This window comes from Mustelus asterias, unplaced genomic scaffold, assembly GCF_964213995.1.
Source record: "Mustelus asterias unplaced genomic scaffold, sMusAst1.hap1.1 HAP1_SCAFFOLD_347, whole genome shotgun sequence".
Lineage (NCBI taxonomy): Eukaryota > Metazoa > Chordata > Chondrichthyes > Carcharhiniformes > Triakidae > Mustelus > Mustelus asterias.
In genome coordinates this window covers 118,821-136,890 of record NW_027590305.1, presented here as the reverse complement: position 1 = coordinate 136,890, position 18,070 = coordinate 118,821, and the positions used below count along the sequence as shown (strand labels likewise).

The following is an 18,070-nucleotide window of genomic DNA, read 5'->3' as shown; positions in this document are numbered from 1 at the left end:
GGGTCCTTAGATTAATGGCTCGACTGACAGGAGAGCAGAGAGTTGGGCGGTGGGAGAATGGATGTGGAATGGGAAGGGAAGAGGGAATGAGAAGAGGGAAAGAGGGGAGGAAAAAAAAGAAAGGAGGGAGTGAGAAAGGGGATGAGGAAGGAGAAGAGAGTTGAGGAGAAAGAGGGAGAGAGAAAGCGGTGGAAAGGGGGAAAAGAGTGGAGAGGGGAGAAACGGGAGCAGGTGTACGTGAGCAGGGCGGAGGAGGGGCAAAGGGAAAGATGAAGGGATTGTGAAAATTCACTGGCTGGTTTCACCCTCCTCCCCAACCACACAGTTGTTGCCTCAAAAAGGGGCTTCTCCCTCAAGGGGGCAACACCTTCTGCTCATCCCCTCACGTGTAACCTGAGCAACAGCAGCAATAGGACGGCAGGGCAGGATCATAACAATGCTGGCCCTATTCAGTGTCTAAATTTGGGCAGGGGCGACCGGATTGGGACCGGGGCTGTGTCCAGTCGCCTTTTCCAAACTCCAGATCTCCAGGGTTAATCTGCAACCAGCCACAGAGACTCGCAGCCGTGACCACTCACTCTCCGGGGACCAAAGTTGGGAGCTGCTGTACATTGCCTTCCCTCACCAGGGAAGGAAGGGAGCTCAACCAATCACAGACCTTAAACACGTCATGTGCTTGCAAATAGAGCCATGATCGAATAGCGGAGCAGGCCCGATGGGCTGAATGGACTAATTCTGCTCCGATATCTTGTCGTAACTTGCACACCAGAGCAAACTGGATTCATTGCAAGTGTCAACTTTAGTTGGGATCCAGGAGCACACAGCTGGCATCCATGTTGTCCGACTCTGCTTGTTTGTTAAGATTGAAACTGGAAATTATATGGTCACCACAACCGCTACCCCCCCCACCACCGCACCCAACCCTCGCCCCCCCCACAACCTCAGTATCTCAAGCAAACCAGTCATCCTTCACCTCAATCTCTCTCCAATCCCCAGCGCATGGCCACGCTGGCTCAGTCCGTGGGCGAGGAGATGGCAGGAAAATGGCACCGGGTGGTCTCAGAGTTCCGTGCTCCTCTTGTGCCCAGAGAGGGGTAGGGGAGGGGACGGGAGAGGGCTTTAAGAAGATGGGTTACAATAGGGGAATCTTAACACAGCAGGATGATCCTGGAGTAACGGTAGATTTAGCCCACAGCACCGAGGGGCTGGAGCTGATGGGCTCCAGTTATATCAGGTGGTGAACGGTTACTCGGTTAAACCAGGTGTCCGTCAAATCCCTTCAGGCCTTGTTGGAGTGGCGATGGAGGCAGTGCCGAGGTGAAGGAGTGTGTATTGGATTTGGGGGGGGGGGGTAAAGGGTTGGGCGAGTGTGCAGCGGGGCACATTAGTAGCTGCGGCAATGCTCAGGTGAGTAACAGAAGCAAAAATTAGGCAGTTGGGATTCTGAAAGGGCAGGAAATAGAATTGGGAGCAAATCTGTCTAACTCCTCCTTAAATTTACTCACTGTTCCGGCATCCACCGCACTCTTGGGTAGTGAATTCCACAGATTCGCACTTTGAGAGAAGTAGCTTCTCCTCATCTCTGTTTTATCCTGCTGCCCCAACAGTGACCTCTCATTGTAGATTGCCCCACGAGGAAACATCCTTTCTACATCTACCCTATCAATTCCCTTTAGCATCTTATACACCTCAATTAGATATCATCTCTTTATTCTAAATTCCAGAGAGTATCGGCCTAAACTGTTCAATCTCTCCTCATACGACAAACCCCTCATCTCTGGAATCAATCTAGTGAACCTCCTCTGAACTGCCTCCAATGTCACTACATCTTTCCTCAAGTAAGGGGACCAAAACTGTGCGCAATACTCCAGGTGCGGCCTCACCAATGCCTTGTATAGTTGCAGCGACACTTCCTTACTTTATACTCTATTCCTTTAGCTATAAATGCCACAACTCCATTTGCTTTCCTTCATACCCACTGTGCCTGTATGCTGGTTTTCTGTGACTCATGCGCAAGGACACCCAGATCCTTCTGCTCTGAAGCACCCCATTGAAATATTAAGTTGCCTTTCTATTTTTATGACCAAAATCGATAACCTCACACTTATCCCCGTTAAACTCCATCTGTCACATTTTGGCCCACTCACCTAATCTAACCAGCACGTCTTTCGGATTGTGGGAGGAAACTGGAGCACCCGGAGGAAACCCACGCAGACAAGGGGAGAATGTACAGACTCCGCACAGACGGCAACCCAAGCCGGGAATCGAACCCGTGTCCCTGGCGCTGTGAGGCAGCAGTGCTAACCAATGTGCCACCATGGGGATCTTACTGAAGCTTACTGGATACTGCGAGGCCTGGATAGAATGGATGTTGGGAGGATGTTTCCACTAGTAGGAAAAACTAGAACCAGAGGGCACAACCTCAGGTTAAAGGGACACTTCTTTAAAACAGAGATGAGGAGGAATTTCTTCAGCCAGAGAGTGGTGAATCTGTGGAACTCTTTGCCGCAGAAGGCTGTGGAGGCCGGGTCATTGAGTGTCTTTAAGACAGGGATAGATAGGTTCTTGATTAATAAGGGGATCAGGGGTTATGGGGAAAAGGCAGGAGAATGGGGATGAGAAAAATATCAGCCATGACTGAATGGCGGAGCAGACTCGATGGGCCGAGTGGCCTAATTCTGCTCCTATGTCTTATGGTGCCGCCCTTTTAAAGAGATAATGTACTGTACTCCTATCATTGGCCCCAGTATTGACAATTCTGTCTACAGGATAAACAACAACAACTTACATTTATCCAGCCCCTGAGAAGTGATAAAACATTTCGAAGCTTTTCACAGGAGGGTTGTTGAACAGAACTTGACACTGAGAGACATAAGGTGATATTAGGCCAGATGGTGAAAAGCTTGGTCAAAGACATAGATCGTAAGAATGGTCTGAAAAGGGAGGTAGAGAGATGGGTAGGGGTAGATGGGGAATTACTAGCCTTGGGACACGGGCCAGCTGAAGGCACGGCCGCCAATGATGGAGAGGCAGAGATGACAAGAGCAGCAAAGAGTAAAACTGCTTACAAAATTCAAAGGAAAATGAAAACACTAAAAATGTTGGAAATACATCGCAGAGCAAACAGCGTGTGGAGGAGAGAGGTTAAGTTCACGTTGTGAGTGAGACCTTTCAAAGACCGATGAAGGATGAGGGATTGTTGGCGTTCTTGATGCACTGCCCATTAAAAACCAGGCTGATTTTTTAAAAATTCATTCTGTGGGACATGGGTGTCGCTGGCTGGGCCAGCATTTATTACCCATCCCTCATTGCCCTCAGAGGGCAGTTGAGAGTCAACCACATTGCTGTGGCTCTGGGGTCACATGTAGGTCAGACCGGGTAAGGGTGGCAGATTTCCTTCCCTCAAGAACATTAGTGAACCTGATGGGTTTTCCCGACAATGGTTTCATGGTCATCAGTGAATTCGTAATGCCAGATATTTTTTTTTATTGAATTCAAATTTTACCATCTGCCGTGGCGGGATTTGAACCCAGGTCCCCAGAACTTTAGCTGAGTTTCTGGATTAATAGTCTAGCAATAATACCACTAGGCTATCACCTAGAGTCATAGAATCCCGAAAGTGCAGAAGAGGCCATTCGGCCCATCGAGTCTGCACTGACAACAATCCCACCCAGGCCCTATTCCCACAACCCCACATATTTACCCTGCTAATCCCCCTCACACTAGGGTCAATTTAGAATTGCCAGTCAGCCTAACCTGCACATCTCTGGAGTGTGGGAGGAAACCGGAGCACTCGGAGGAAACCCACGCAGACACGGGGAGAAAGTGCAAACTCCGCACAGACAGTGACCCAAGCCGGGAATTGAGACTGGGTCCCTGTTGCTGTGAGGCAGCAGTGCTAACCAATGTGCCACCATGTCGCCTCCCCGAAGTCTATTCATAGAATCCCTACAGTGCAGAAGGAGGCCATTCGGCCCATCGAGTCTGCATTGACCACAATCCCACCCAGGCCCCATTTTGCCTGTACACACAGTCAGAAAACAAGATGGTCAACACTTCAACAGGAATTGTATTTGGTTTCCGCTCCCAAACCGGGACAGGCTGAGCCTAACCCACTGCACTGCCCAGTCACTCAAACAATACGATCACTACCCTGGGGGTTCTGACAGCGAGATTTTTAAACTCAATTAGATCTCAGACTCACCTGGTGAAAGCCAAGGTAATCCTGGATGGTGGGAGATGTGTAGAAGACATATCCTTCAGCCGTGACCACCAGGATAAAGCCATTGAGAACCTTTGAAAAGAGGACAAAGGGAAATTAATAGCAACAACAGGACAACACATGGGAGGAAGGGAGGGAAGCAACTTTGGATCCCTCCTCCATTAACATTCCGGATCTCAGGAAGTCCCCTTCAGCACCAGCAAGGTTCAAATACTGTGGAGCACAACATTCCCAGTTAACATTAAAATGCAAAAATATTAAGCCCAATTTAAATATATAGAATAGAGGGTATCTTGAGAATGCATTACTGCCACAAATCAATCTCATCCACTTCGTCATTGTCTCCGTGTAACAAAGGGCTTTTCAATTTTTACTTATTATTTAACTTATCAAATATAAAATCATCGGTGTTCAGAATGGAATGCACCTCCAATTCTGCCAGTTTGCCAATATGAAGCACTCCTACAACAAGGGCAGTGCCAATATGAAGCACTCCTACAACAAGGGCAGTGCCAATATGAAGCACTCCTACAACAAGGGCAGTGCCAATATCAAACACTCCTCCCACAAGGGCAGTGCCAATATGAAGCACTCCTCCCACAAGGGCACTGCCAGTTGGTCAGCTGTAAAGTAAATATGCCAGACCCCAACAAATGTTTCAGGAATCCCAACCAAAGCTGTGTTCCTCCCTTCCTGCTCCATCGTGACATTCCCATTGTCCATCCCAGTCACGTTCATAGCCTCTCCAAGGAAAGATTGCCAATGGAATGCCAGTCTGGGCCAGATTTTTTATGGAGCAGGCTGAAACAGCACAAATAAGAGCAAAGAACAGTACAGCACAGGAACCGGCCCTTCGGCCCACCAAGTCTGTGCCAACACAGATGCCTCTCTAATCTAATATTTTCTTGCCTCTACATGGTCCATATCCCTCTATTCCCTGTCTATTCATGTATCTATCCAGATGCCTCTTGAACATTGTTATAGAATCTGCTTCCACCACCTCCCCCGGCAGCGCGTTCCAGCCATTCACCGCCCTCTGTGTGAAAAACCTGCCCCTTGCATCTATTTTAAACTTTCCCCTCTCACTCTCAACCTCTGCCCCCGAGTAACTGACCCTTCGACCCTGGGAAAAAGACTCTGACTATCCACTCTATCCAAGCCTGTCATAATCTTGTAAACCTCTATCAGGTCCCCCCTCATCCTCCGATGCTCCAATGAAAACAATCCAAGTTTGTTCAACCTTTCTTCATAGTCCATATCCTCCAAACCAGGCAACATCCTGGTAAATCTCTTCTGCACCCTTTCCAATGCATCAACATCCTTCCGGTAGTGTGGCGACCAGAATTGTACACACTGTTACAAATGCGGCCTAACCAAAGTCTTATACAGCTGCAACATGATTTTCCAATTCCAAAACTCAACGCCCCCACCGATGAAGGCCAGCTTGCCAAATGCCTTGTTGACCACCTTGTCCACCCGAGTTGCCACCTTCAGGGAAATGTGGATCTGCACGCCTAGATCCTTCTGTGTGCTAATATTTCTAAGGGCTCTCCCATTTATTGGATACTTTCCTTCTGCAGTAGACCTTCCAAATCGAATCACCTCACATTTATCTGGGTTAAATTCCATCTACCATCTTTAAGCCCAGGTCTCCAGCCGATTTATATCCTGCTGTATCCTCTGACAATCCTCCTCACTATCTGCTACTCCCCCAATTTTTATATCATCTGTGAATTTACTAATCAGGCCACCTACATTTTCCTCCAAATCATTTATATATTTAACAAACAGCAGAGGCCCCAGCACTGATCCTTGTGGAACACCCGCTTGTACTTGGACTTTACTTGGACTTGGATCCACACTTCCCTGAAGGTGGCAACTCAGGTGGACAAGGTGGTCAACTAGGCATTTGCCATGCTGGCCTTCATCGGTGGGGGCGTTGAGTTTTGGAATTGGAAAATCATGTTGCAGCTGTATAAGACTTTGGTTAGGCCGCATTTGGAACAGTGTGTTCAATTCTGGTCGCCACACTACCGGAAGGATGTTGATGCATTGGAAAGGGTGAAGAAGAGATTTACCAGGATGCCGGTTTGGAGGATATGGACTATGAAGAAAGGTTGAACAAACTTGGATTGTTTTCATTGGAGTGTCGGAGGATGAGGGGGGACCTGCTTGGACTTCTTACTGTGTTCACCCCAGTCCAACGCCGGCATCTCCACATCATGAACACCGCTTGTCACAGACCTCCAGTTAGAAAAGTATCCTTCCACTGCTACTTTCTGCTTTCTATACCCAATAAGAAGTTTAACAACACCAGGTTAAAGTCCAACAGGTTTATTTGGTAGCAAAAGCCCCACAAGCTTTCGGAGCTCCAAGCCCCTTCTTCAGGTGAGTGGGAATTCTGTTCACAAACAGGGCATATAAAGACACAAACTCAATTTACAGAATAATGGTTGGAATGCTAATACTTACAGCTAATCAAGTCTTTAAGATACAAACAATGTGAATGGAGAGAGCATCAAGACAGGCTAAAGAGATGTGTATTGTCTCCAGACAGGACAGCCAGTGAGATTCTGCAGGTCCAGGCAAGCTGTGGGGATTACAGATAGTGTGACATGAACCCAAGATCCCGGTTGAGGCCGTCCTCGTGTGTGTGGAACTTGGCTCTCAGTTTCTGCTCAGCGACTCTGCGCCGTCGTGTGTCGTGAAGGCCGCCTTGGAGAACGCTTACCCGAATATCAGAGGCCGAATGCCCATGACCGCTGAAGTGCTCCCCAACAGGAAGAGAACAGTCTTGCCAGGTGATTGTCGAGCGGTGTTCATTCATCCGTTGTCGCAGCGTCTGCATGGTTTCCCCAATGTACCATGCCTCTCGACATACACCGCTCGACAATCACCAGGCAAGACTGTTCTCTTCCTGTTGGGGAGCACTTCAGCGGTCACGGGCATTCGGCCTCTGATATTCGGGTAAGCGTTCTCCAATGCGGCCTTCACGACACACGATAGCGCAGAGTCGCTGAGCAGAAACTGATAGCCAAGTTCCGCACACATGAGGACGGCCTCAACCGGGATATTGGGTTCATGTCACACTATCTGTAATCCCCACAGCTTGCCTGGACCTGCAGAGTCTCACTGGCTGTCCTGCCTGGATGTGGAGATGCCGGCGTTGGACTGGGATAAACACAGTAAGAGTTTTAACAACACCAGGTTAAAGTCCAACAGGTTTATTTGGTAGCAAATTTGCTACCAAATAAACCTGTTGGACTTTAACCTGGTGTTGTTAAAACTCTTACTGTGTCCTGTCTGGAGACAATACACATCTCTTTAGCCTGTCTTGATGCTCTCTCCACTCACATTGTTTGTATCTTAAAGACTTGATTAGCTGTAAGTATTCGCATTCCAACCATTATTCTGTAAATTGAGTTTGTGTCTTTATATGCCCTGTTTGTGAACAGAATTCCCACTCACCTGAAGAAGGGGCTTGGAGCTCCGAAAGCTTGTGGCTTTTGCTACCAAATAAACCTGTTGGACTTTAACCTGGTGTTGTTAAACTTCTTACTGTGTTTACCCCAGTCCAACGCCAGCATCTCCACATCTGTGCCCAAGCCAGTTTTGTATCCATCTTACCAGCTCACCTCGGATCCCACATGACTTCACCTTCTGTATCAGCCTGTCATGTGGTACCTTATCGAAGGCTTTACTAAAGTCCATGTATACAACATCCACTGCCCAGCCCTGGTCAATTTTTGTCACTTCCTCAATTAAGATTGTGAGACACGACCTCCCCTTCACAAAACCATGCTGCCTATCACTAATAAGCCTACTCTCTTCCAGATAGGAGTACATCCTGTCCCTAAGAATCTTTTCCAATAATTTCCCCACCACTGATGTAAGGCTCACAGGCTGTAATTTCCCAGGTTGTCTCTTCTGTCCTTCTTAAACAGAGGAACAATGTCAGCTAATCTCCAATCCTCTGGTACCTCGCCCGTGACTAAAGGGGATACAAAGATTTTGGTCAAGGCCTCAGCAATTTCTTCCCTCCCCTCTTTCAGTATTCTGGGACAGACCCTCTCTGGCCCTGGGGACTTGTCCACCTTAATGTTTTCTAAAACCTCCAATACCTCCTCCCTTTTTATCTCAACATGTCCTAGAATGTCAACATCCTCCTTTCTACACTCACCATCCACCACATCCTTCTCCTTTGTGAATACTGATGCAAAGTACTCGTTAAGGACCCCTCACCCACCTCATCTGGCTCCACACACAAATTCCTTCCACTGTCCTTGAGTGGACCCACCCTTTCCTTAGCTACCCTCTTCCTCCTCATATACGCATAAAAAGCCTTGGGAGTCTCCTTAATCCTGCCTGCCAAGGACATTTCATGGCCCCTTTTTCCCTTCTAAGCTGTTTCCTGCTATCTTTGTATTCCCTCAAGAGCTTTATCCGTATACAATTCCCTGACTTGGACTTTCACTGTGGCCAGTTATAAACAGTGGGAAGAGCGAGAGAGAAAACACACTGAACATGACAGGAAATATATACCAGAAAGAATGTAGAAAAGATTTACTAGGATGCTACTGGGACTGATGGTTTGGGTTATAAGGAGAGGCTGGATAGACTGGGACTTTTTTCCCTGGAGCGTAGGAGGTGAGGGGTGATCTTATAGAGGTCTATAAAATAATGAGGGACATAGATCAGCTAGATAGTCAACATATTTTCCCAAAGCTAAGGGAGTCTAAAACTAGAGGGCATAGGTTTAAGGTGAGAGGGGAGAGATACAAAAAGTGTCCAGAGGGGCAATTATTTCACACAGAGAATGGTGAGTGTCTGGAACAAGCTGCCAGAGGTAGTAGTAGAGGTGGGTACGATTTTGTCTTTTAAAAAGCATTTAGACAGTTACATGGGTAAGATGGGTATAGAAGGATATGGGCCAAACGCGGGCAATTGGGACTAGCTTAGTGGTTAAAAAAAGGGGGCGGTATGGACAGGTTGGGCCAAAGGGCCTGTTTCCATGCTGTAAACCTCTATGACTCTATGAATGAAGATGGTGTGTGTAATAAGCATTCTGATTTTATTAGATACCTCATGACACGAAAGAGATCTCAACGGAACCTCCAATGGACGGCACGGTGGCACAGTGGTGAGCACTGCTGCCTCACAGCTCCAGGGACCCGGGTTCGATTCCCGGCTTGGGTCACTGTCTGTGTGGAGTTTGCACATTCTCCCCGTGTCTGCGTGGGTTTCCTCCAGGTGCTCTGGTTTCCTCCCACAGTCCAAAGATGCAGGTTAGGTGGATTGGCCATGCTAAATTGCTCCTTAGTGTCAGGGAGACTAGCAGGGTAAATATGTGGGGTTCCAGAAATAGGGTCTGGGTGGGATTGTGGTCGGTACAGACTCGATGGGCCGAATGGCCTCCTTCGGTACTGTGGGGATTCTATGATTCTGTGCTATAAGAATTTGCCTCAATTTTCATTTCATGACTTTTTTCCGACCAAGGCTGAATTGGAAGGTTTAAGGATCAGTAATTGAAGTGAGTGCTGCTGGAAATATGCTGCGATTCCCATCAAGGCAAAAAACACCCATTTATGGTCAGACATGTATTCCTTGGTGCTCTGGGGAATGCAACACATTGAACTAGAGTCATAGAGAGGTTCACAGCATGGAAACAGGCCCTTCGGCCCAACTTGTCCATGCCGCCCTTTTTTTTAAACACCTAAGCTATTCCCAATTGCCCACATTTGGCCCATATCCCTCTATACCCATCGTACCCATGGAACTATCCAAATGTTTTTTAATAGAAACTGCTCCATTTAATCTAACTGTTCCATTTATCTCAGCAATACAAAGAGGTTTCCCCGCTGGGTCCAGACCGTGCAGCTAGAACAATCCTCCCCCCCCACCCCCCACTCCCCACCATTCCCCCCCCCCCCCCACCCCTCCCCCTCCCCCAGAGCTGCTGGTATAAAAGATGCCTCTGTTTCCAAAAGAAGGTATTCATGATGTGGAGATGCCGGCGTTGGGCTGGGGTAAACACAGTCAACACAGCGGTCACGGACATTCGGCCTCTGATATTCGGGTAAGCGTTCTCCAAGGCGGCCTTCACGACACACGACAGCGCAGAGCCGCTGAGCAGAAACTGATAGCCAAGTTCCGCACACACGAGGACGGCCTCAACCAGGATATTGGGTTCATGTCACACTATTTGTAACCCCCACAGCTTGCCTGGACCTGCAGAGTTTCACTGGCTGTCTTGTCTGGAGACAATACACATCTTTTTAGCCTGTCTTGATCCTCTCTCCACTCACGTTGTTTTGTTTCTTAAAGACTTGATGAACTGTAAGTATTCGCATTCCAACCATTATTCATGTAAATTGAGTCGGTGTCTTTATAAGCTCTGTTTGTGAACAGAATTCACACTCACCTGACGAAGGGGCTTGGAGCTCCGAAAGCTTGTGTGGCTTTTGCTACCAAATAAACCTGTCGGACTTTAACCTGGTGTTGTTAAACTTCTTACTGTCCAAAAGAAGGAGCAGGGCTAGGCCATTAGGCCCTTCGAGTCTGCGGTGCTATCGATAAGATCATGGCTGATCAGGCATGGCCTTATCTGCACTTTCCTGTCTCCCCCCAACCACCGCCCCCACCACCCATAACTCCCTTATCGATCAAGAATCTATCCAACTGTGCCTTGAATATATTCCAACGACTCAGCATCCACTGCTCCCCGGGGAAGAGAATTACAAAAACTAACAACCCTCGAGAAGAAATTTCTCCTCATCTCTGTCTTAAACAGGTGGCACAGGGGTTAGCACTGCTGCCTCTCAGCGCAAGGGACCCAGTTTCGATGCCCAGCTTGGGTCACCATCTGTGTGGAGTCTGCACGTTCTCCCCATGTCTGCATGGGTTTCTTCTGGGTGCTCTGGTTTCCTCCCACACTCCAAAGACGTGCGGGTTAGGTGGATTGGCCATGCTAAATTGTCCCTTAGTGTCAGGGGGATAGCAGGGTAAAAATGTGGGATCACGGGGATAGGGCCTGGGTGGGATTGTGGTCAGTGCAGACTCAATGGGCCGAATGGCCTCCTTCTGCACTGTAGGGATTCTATGATTCTATCTGTGAACTGTTCCAGCTTCCCCAGGAGAGGAAAAATCCTCTCAAAATCCAAACTGCAGAGTATGCTCCGAGTCTTATTGGCTTCGATAAGCTCACCTCTCACTGTGTGTGGCACAGTGGTTAGCTCTGCTGCCTCACAGTGCCAGGGACCTGAGTTCAACTCCCGACTTGGGTCACTGTCTGTGTGGAGTTAGCACATTCTCCCCATGTCTGCGTGGGTTTCCTCTGGGTTCTCCGGTTTCCTCCCACAGTCCGAAAGACGTGCTGGTTAGGTGGATTGGCCATGCTAAATTCTCCCTCAGTGTACCCAAACAGGCACCGGAGTGTGGCAACTAGGGAATTTTCACAGTAACTTCATTGCAGTGTTAATGTCAGCCTACGTGTGACTAATAAATAAACTTTGACTTTTTTTTCCTTGAATATTCTATTCTTGTTCGAAACTTATAAAATCCTAACAGGGTCGATTCAGAAAGAATGTTCCCAATGGTGGGGGGAGTCCAGAACTAGGGGTCATAGTTTGGGGATAAGGGGTAAACCTTTTAGAACTGAGGTGAGGAGAAATTTCTTCACCCAGAGAGCGGTGAATGTGTGGAATTCACTCCCACAGAAAGTGGTTAAATTACATTGGAATTAAAGTGAAGAATGGTCACAGATGCCCAAAGTGCCAGTAAAGAAACACAGTGCCAGTTCCAGCCCTGGGCACCAGACATGCAACTGCCTCCACATTCCACTCATGGACCACATGGACAATTTGTTGCCAAACCTATCTGTGTCCCCTGGCTGATCACACAGGGCAACCCAGTCTATGTTTTTTTGGAAAACCACATTCTAGAAAAGCAGAATATTTCGCTCTGTGCCACATCATTAGCGCTGGTAAACATCTCTCACAATTAATGACTTGCTTTGTTCTAATGCTGTTCCAATATGGGAACAAATTGTCAGCAATAATGTAAATACAGCCCCGAGTCACGCAAGGAACCCTTTTCCTTCTGAACAATGTATTCTCAGCTCTCTGGAGCAGCTTAAGTAGGGGGAGGCACCGTTAAACTTGCAATCACTGCCAAGATAATTAGACTTTCTTGACCCAGACTATTGTTGGTCCCATTTACAAAGCTCAGGTTCCACACTCTGCAGGATGCATGAAACATTAACGACACTTAAATGTTGATAAGAATCCCACGAATGGCAGACATGGCAATCTCTGCCTTTGACAGCGCTCTGGAATGTTGAGCAGCTCGAATATGATGCCATTGGACAGTCACGCTTCCTCTAACTATTCATGGGTCACTATTAACATCTAAACGTAATGGAGGGCAGCATGGTGGCATAGTGGATGGCACGGTGGCTAGCATCGCTACCTCACAGCGTCAGAGACCCAAGTTCAATTCCTGCCTTGGGTCACTGTCTGTACAGAGTTTGCACATTCTCCTCATGTCTGCATGGGTTTCCTCCGGGTGCTCCGATTTCCTCCCACAGTCCAAAGATGCGTAGGCTAGGTGGATTGGCCATGCTAAGTTGCCCCTTAATGTCCAAAGATGTGCAGGTTAGATGAATTGGCCATGCTAAATTGCCCCTTAGTGTCCAAAGATGTGCGGGTTAGGTGGATTGGCCATGCTAAATTGTGGGGTTACAGGGATAGGGTGTGGGGTGGGCCTGGTAAAGTTTTAAAGTTTCAGTTATTTAAAGTTTATTTATTAGTGTCACAAGTAGGCTTACATTAACACTGCAATGAAGTTACTGTGAAAATCCCCTAGTCGCCCACACTCTGGCGACTGTTCGGGTTCACTGAGGGAGAACTTAGCACGGCCAATGCACCCTAACCAGCACGCCTTTCAGACTGTGGGAGGAAACCGGAGCACCCGGAGGAAACCCACGCAGACACGGGGAGAACATGCAGGCTCCACACAGCCAGTGACCCGAGCCAGGAATCGAACCCGGGTCCCTGGCGCTGTGAGGCAGCAGTGCTAACCCACTGTGCCACCCACTGCATCAGATGGGGAGTTGGTGCAGATGGGCCAAATGGCCTCCTTCAGCACTGTCGGGATTGTCTGGTTCATTCTACTAGGCTTTTCTTTGATCCATTTGTGGGATGAATGTTGCTGGCACGGCCGCCATTTATTACCCATCGCTAATTGCCCTTGCAAGGTGATGGTGAGCCACTTCCTTGAATACAATATGTGCTATTTCAGAGGGCAGTTAAGAGTTGACCACATTGTTGTGGGTCTGGAGGGCCAGACCAGGTAAGGATGGCAGATTTCCTTCCCATACAGGTTGTGACCAAACCTTATGGATTTTCTCTCCAATACCTTCATGGTCTTCAGTGTTAGGATCCCAGACCCGAACCTCAAATTACATTCGGACACCAGACTAGACACAATTTTTCAATTTCACAGTGAATGTGAGGAAAGGATACTTCTATCCAGGAATTATTCTGCTGACAAATTAGGGATCTTTTATAGTAAAACAAACTATATTTAATAACACAGTTTAAATATAACCCTAAGTGAAGCGGTTGAACAACACTTAAAAATGAAAGGAAACAACTTTACTTTCTAGCTTATCACTGCTCCAGTTCCAAATAAGCCACATTCATGCATATATCAATTCCACTTTTAAAATAAATACAGTTAGCAAGCCCAGGCACACTTGCTTTAACATTTGTGAACAGTCTTGAAGCTTTCAGAGAGAGAGAGAATTCCAGAAGCCTATAAAATCCTCCCAACTTCAACTAGGGTTCAGCGATAACTAACTGGTTTCTGCAAAAAGCTTCTCCCCTCTGCCACAGATCCAGGACTGCACATTAACCACATCATCACATGTCCCTGTCAATCGCTCTAATCAGAAATCCCAGGGGAATTTAAGTAGACAAAAGTGCACTCGTTCTATTTAAAATAAACACTTGCAATGCTGAAATGAGTAATTATTCTGCTCTCCCAGAATCTGAGTTGCATTCCCGCCAGACATATTGACTGCCTGTAGCCTAAAGCTGAATTTTCAAACATTCCCCCTAAATATAAAATAGATATCAATTGCATTACCATCATCACATCTGATGCTAGCTTTTTATTCCAGATTTAATTCATTTTGAATTCCCCTGTTGCCATTGTACGATTTCATCTCATATCTTCAGATCATTAGCCCATGTCTCCAGCAACGTAACCAGTGAGCTCCTCTACCCAGCCGTTCAATCTCACTATCCAACCGGTCTCCACCTGGGGCACTGGCAGAGGGTTGCATCCAGTGATCTGGGGCATCAGCTTGTACATTGTTCCCCTCTCCAGCCATGCCTGCAGTCTCCTCTCAGCCAGGTGAGAAGCTTTATTATCTGGCAGACTGCGTTAGTGCCAAATTGACACCCCACCCCATTGCTGCTGCAAAGCAACACAGGTAAAAGAGCGGGAAGCACCCATCACGTTAAAACCATCTGCTAATACATGGCCTTGCTACAAATGTCGGTACCCATCCGTCGGAATTATAAGAACATAAGAAATAGGAGCAGGAGTAGGCCATCTAGCCCCTCGAGCCTGCCCCGCCATTCAATAAGATCATGGCTGATCTGAAGTGGATCAGTTCCACTTACCCGCCTGATCCCTATAACCCCTAATTCCCTTACCGATCAGGAATCCATCTATCCGTGATTTAAACATATTCAACGAGGTAGCCTCCACCACTTCAGTGAGCAGAGAATTCCAGAGATTCACCACCCTCTGAGAGAAGAAGTTCCTCCTCAACTCTGTCCTAAACCGACCCCCCTTTATTTTGAGGCTGTGCCCTCTAGTTCTAGCTTCCTTTCTAAGTGGAAAGAATCTCTCCACCTCTACCCTATCCAGCACCTTCATTATCTTATAGGTCTCTATAAGAACCCCCCTCAGCCTTCTAAATTCCAACGAATACAAACCCAATCTGCTCAGTCTCTCCACATAATCAACACCCCCTCATCTCTGGTATCAACCTGGTGAACCTTCTCTGCACTCCCTCCAAGGCCAATATATCCTTCCACAAATAAGGGGACCAATACTGCACACAGTATTCCAGCTGCGGCCTCACCAATGCCCTGTAGAGATAGAACATAGAACATAGAAAGCCACAGCACAAACAGGCCCTTCGGCCCACAAGTTGCGCCGATCACATCCCCACCTCTAGGCCTATCTATAGCCCTCAATCCCATTAAATCCCATGTACTCATCCAGAAGTCTCTTAAAAGACCCCAACGAGTTTGCCTCCACCATCACCGACGTCAGCCGATTCCACTCACCCACCACCCTCTGAGTGAAAAACTTACCCCTGACATCTCCTCTGTACCTACCCCCCAGCACCTTAAACCTGTGTCCTCTCGTAGCAACCATTTCAGCCCTTGGAAATAGCCTCTGAGAGTCTACCCTATCCAGACCTCTCAACATCTTGTAAACCTCTATCAGGTCACCTCTCATCCTTCGTCTCTCCAGGGAGAAGAGACCAAGCTCCCTCAACCTATCCTCATAAGGCATGCCCCCCAATCCAGGCAACATCCTTGTAAATCTCCTCTGCACCCTTTCAATGGCTTCAACATCTTTCCTGTAATGAGGTGACCAGAACTGCGCGCAGTACTCCAAGTGGGGTCTAACCAGGGTCCTATAAAGCTGCAGCATTATCTCCCGACTCCTAAACTCAATCCCTCGATTAATGAAGGCCAGTACGCCGTACGCCTTCTTGACCGCATCCTCCACCTGCGAGGCCGATTTAAGAGTCCTATGGACCCGGATCCCAAGGTCCTTCTGATCCTCTACACTGCTAAGAATGGTACCCTTCATATTATACTGCTGCTTCATCCCATTGGATCTGCCAAAATGGATCACCACACACTTATCCGGGTTGAAGTCCATCTGCCACTTCTCCGCCCAGTCTTGCATTCTATCTATGTCTCGCTGCAACTTCTGACATCCCTCCAAACTATCCACAACACCACCTACCTTGGTGTCGTCAGCAAACTTACCAACCCATCCCTCCACTTCCTCATCCAGGTCATTTATGAAAATGACAAACAGCAAGGGTCCCAGAACAGATCCCTGGGGCACTCCACTGGTCACTGACCTCCATGCAGAGAAAGACCCCTCCACAGCCACTCTCTGCCTTCTGCAGGCAAGCCAGTTCTGGATCCACAAGGCAACAGCCCCTTGGATCCCATGCCCTCTCACTTTCTCAAGAAGTCTTGCATGGGGGACCTTATCAAACGCCTTGCTGAAGTCCATATAGACCACATCCACCGCTCTTCCTTCATCAATGTGTTTGGTCACATTTTCAAAGAACTCAACCAGGCTCGTAAGGCACGACCTGCCCTTGACAAAGCCGTGCTGACTACTTTTGATCATACTAAACTTCTCCAGATGATCATAAATCCTGTCTCTCAGGATCCTCTCCATCAACTTACCAACCACTGAGGTTAGACTCACCGGTCGGTAATTTCCCGGGCTGTCCCTGTTCCCTTTCTTGAATATAGGGACCACATCTGCAATCCTCCAATCCCCCGGAACCTCTCCCGTCTCCATCGACGATGCAAAGATCATCGCCAAAGGCTCCGCAATCTCCTCCCTCGCCTCCCACAGTAACCTGGGGTACATCCCATCCGGTCCCGGCGACTTACCAACCTTGATGCCATTCAATAGTTCCAACACATCCTCTTTCTTTATGTCCACATGCTCGATCCTTTCTGTCCACCGCAAACCAGCAGTACAACCACCCAGATCCCTTTCCACCGTGAATACCGAGGTAAAGTATTCATTAAGCAGCTCCGCCATTTCTAACGGTTCCGCACAAACTTTTCCCCCTTCACCTTTTAAGGGTCCTATGCCTTCACATCTCATCCTTTTACTCTTGACATATTTGTAGAAAGCCTTGGGATTCTCCTTAATCTTACCCGCCAAGGCCTTCTCATGACCCCTTCTCGCTCTCCTAATTTCCTTCTTAAGCTCCTTCCTACATCCCGTATACTCCTCTAAATCCTTAACACCTCCTAGCTCTCTGAACCTTCTGTACGCCTCTCTTTTCTTATTCACCAGGTTCATCACAACCTTCGTGCACCACGGTTCCCGTACCCTACCAACACCCCTCTGTCTCATCGGAACGTTGTCATGCAGAGCTCCAGACAAACATTCCTTGAAAATCCTCCACTTTCCTTCGGTACTTTTCCCCAAGAATGCCTCCTTCCAATTTACCCGTCTAATTTCCTCCCTGATGACACTGTATTTCCCTTTACTCCAGAGAAACACTTTCCTGGCCTGCCTGATCCTATCTCTTTCCAATGCTATCGTGAAGGAGATAGAATTATGATCGCTATCCCCAAGATGCTCACCCACCGAGAGATCCTCCACCTGTCCAGGTTCATTAGCCAGCACCAGATCAAGTACAGCCTCTCCTCTAGTAGGCTTATCCACATACTGTGTCAAGAAACTCTCCTGGACACACCTAACAAACTCCTCTCCATCCAAACCCTTAGCCCTAGGGATATTCCAATGCAGATGCAGCAAGACATCTCTGCTTTTATATTCTATCCCCCTTGCGATATAGGCCAACATCCCATTTGCCTTCTTGATCACCTGTTGCACCTGCAGACTGGGTTTTTGCGTCTCATGCACAAGGACCCCCAGGTCCCTCTGCACAGCAGCATGTTGTAATTTCTTTCCATTTAGATAATAATCCAATTTGCTATTATTCCTTCCAAAGTGAAATACCTCGCATTTGTCAACGTTATACTCCATCTGCCA

The 18,070-nt window shown here is 47.8% G+C and overlaps 1 protein-coding gene across 1 annotated transcript in view; it reads right to left on the bottom strand.

Moving 5' to 3' along the window:
• The window catches only part of LOC144486452 (uncharacterized), a 59,951-nt gene that overhangs the window by 29,472 nt on the left and 12,409 nt on the right, over nt 1-18,070 (bottom strand). Inside the window, 1 exon segment of the mRNA XM_078204481.1 lies at nt 4,205-4,294. Within this exon segment, the coding sequence (XP_078060607.1) occupies nt 4,205-4,294 (90 nt within the window).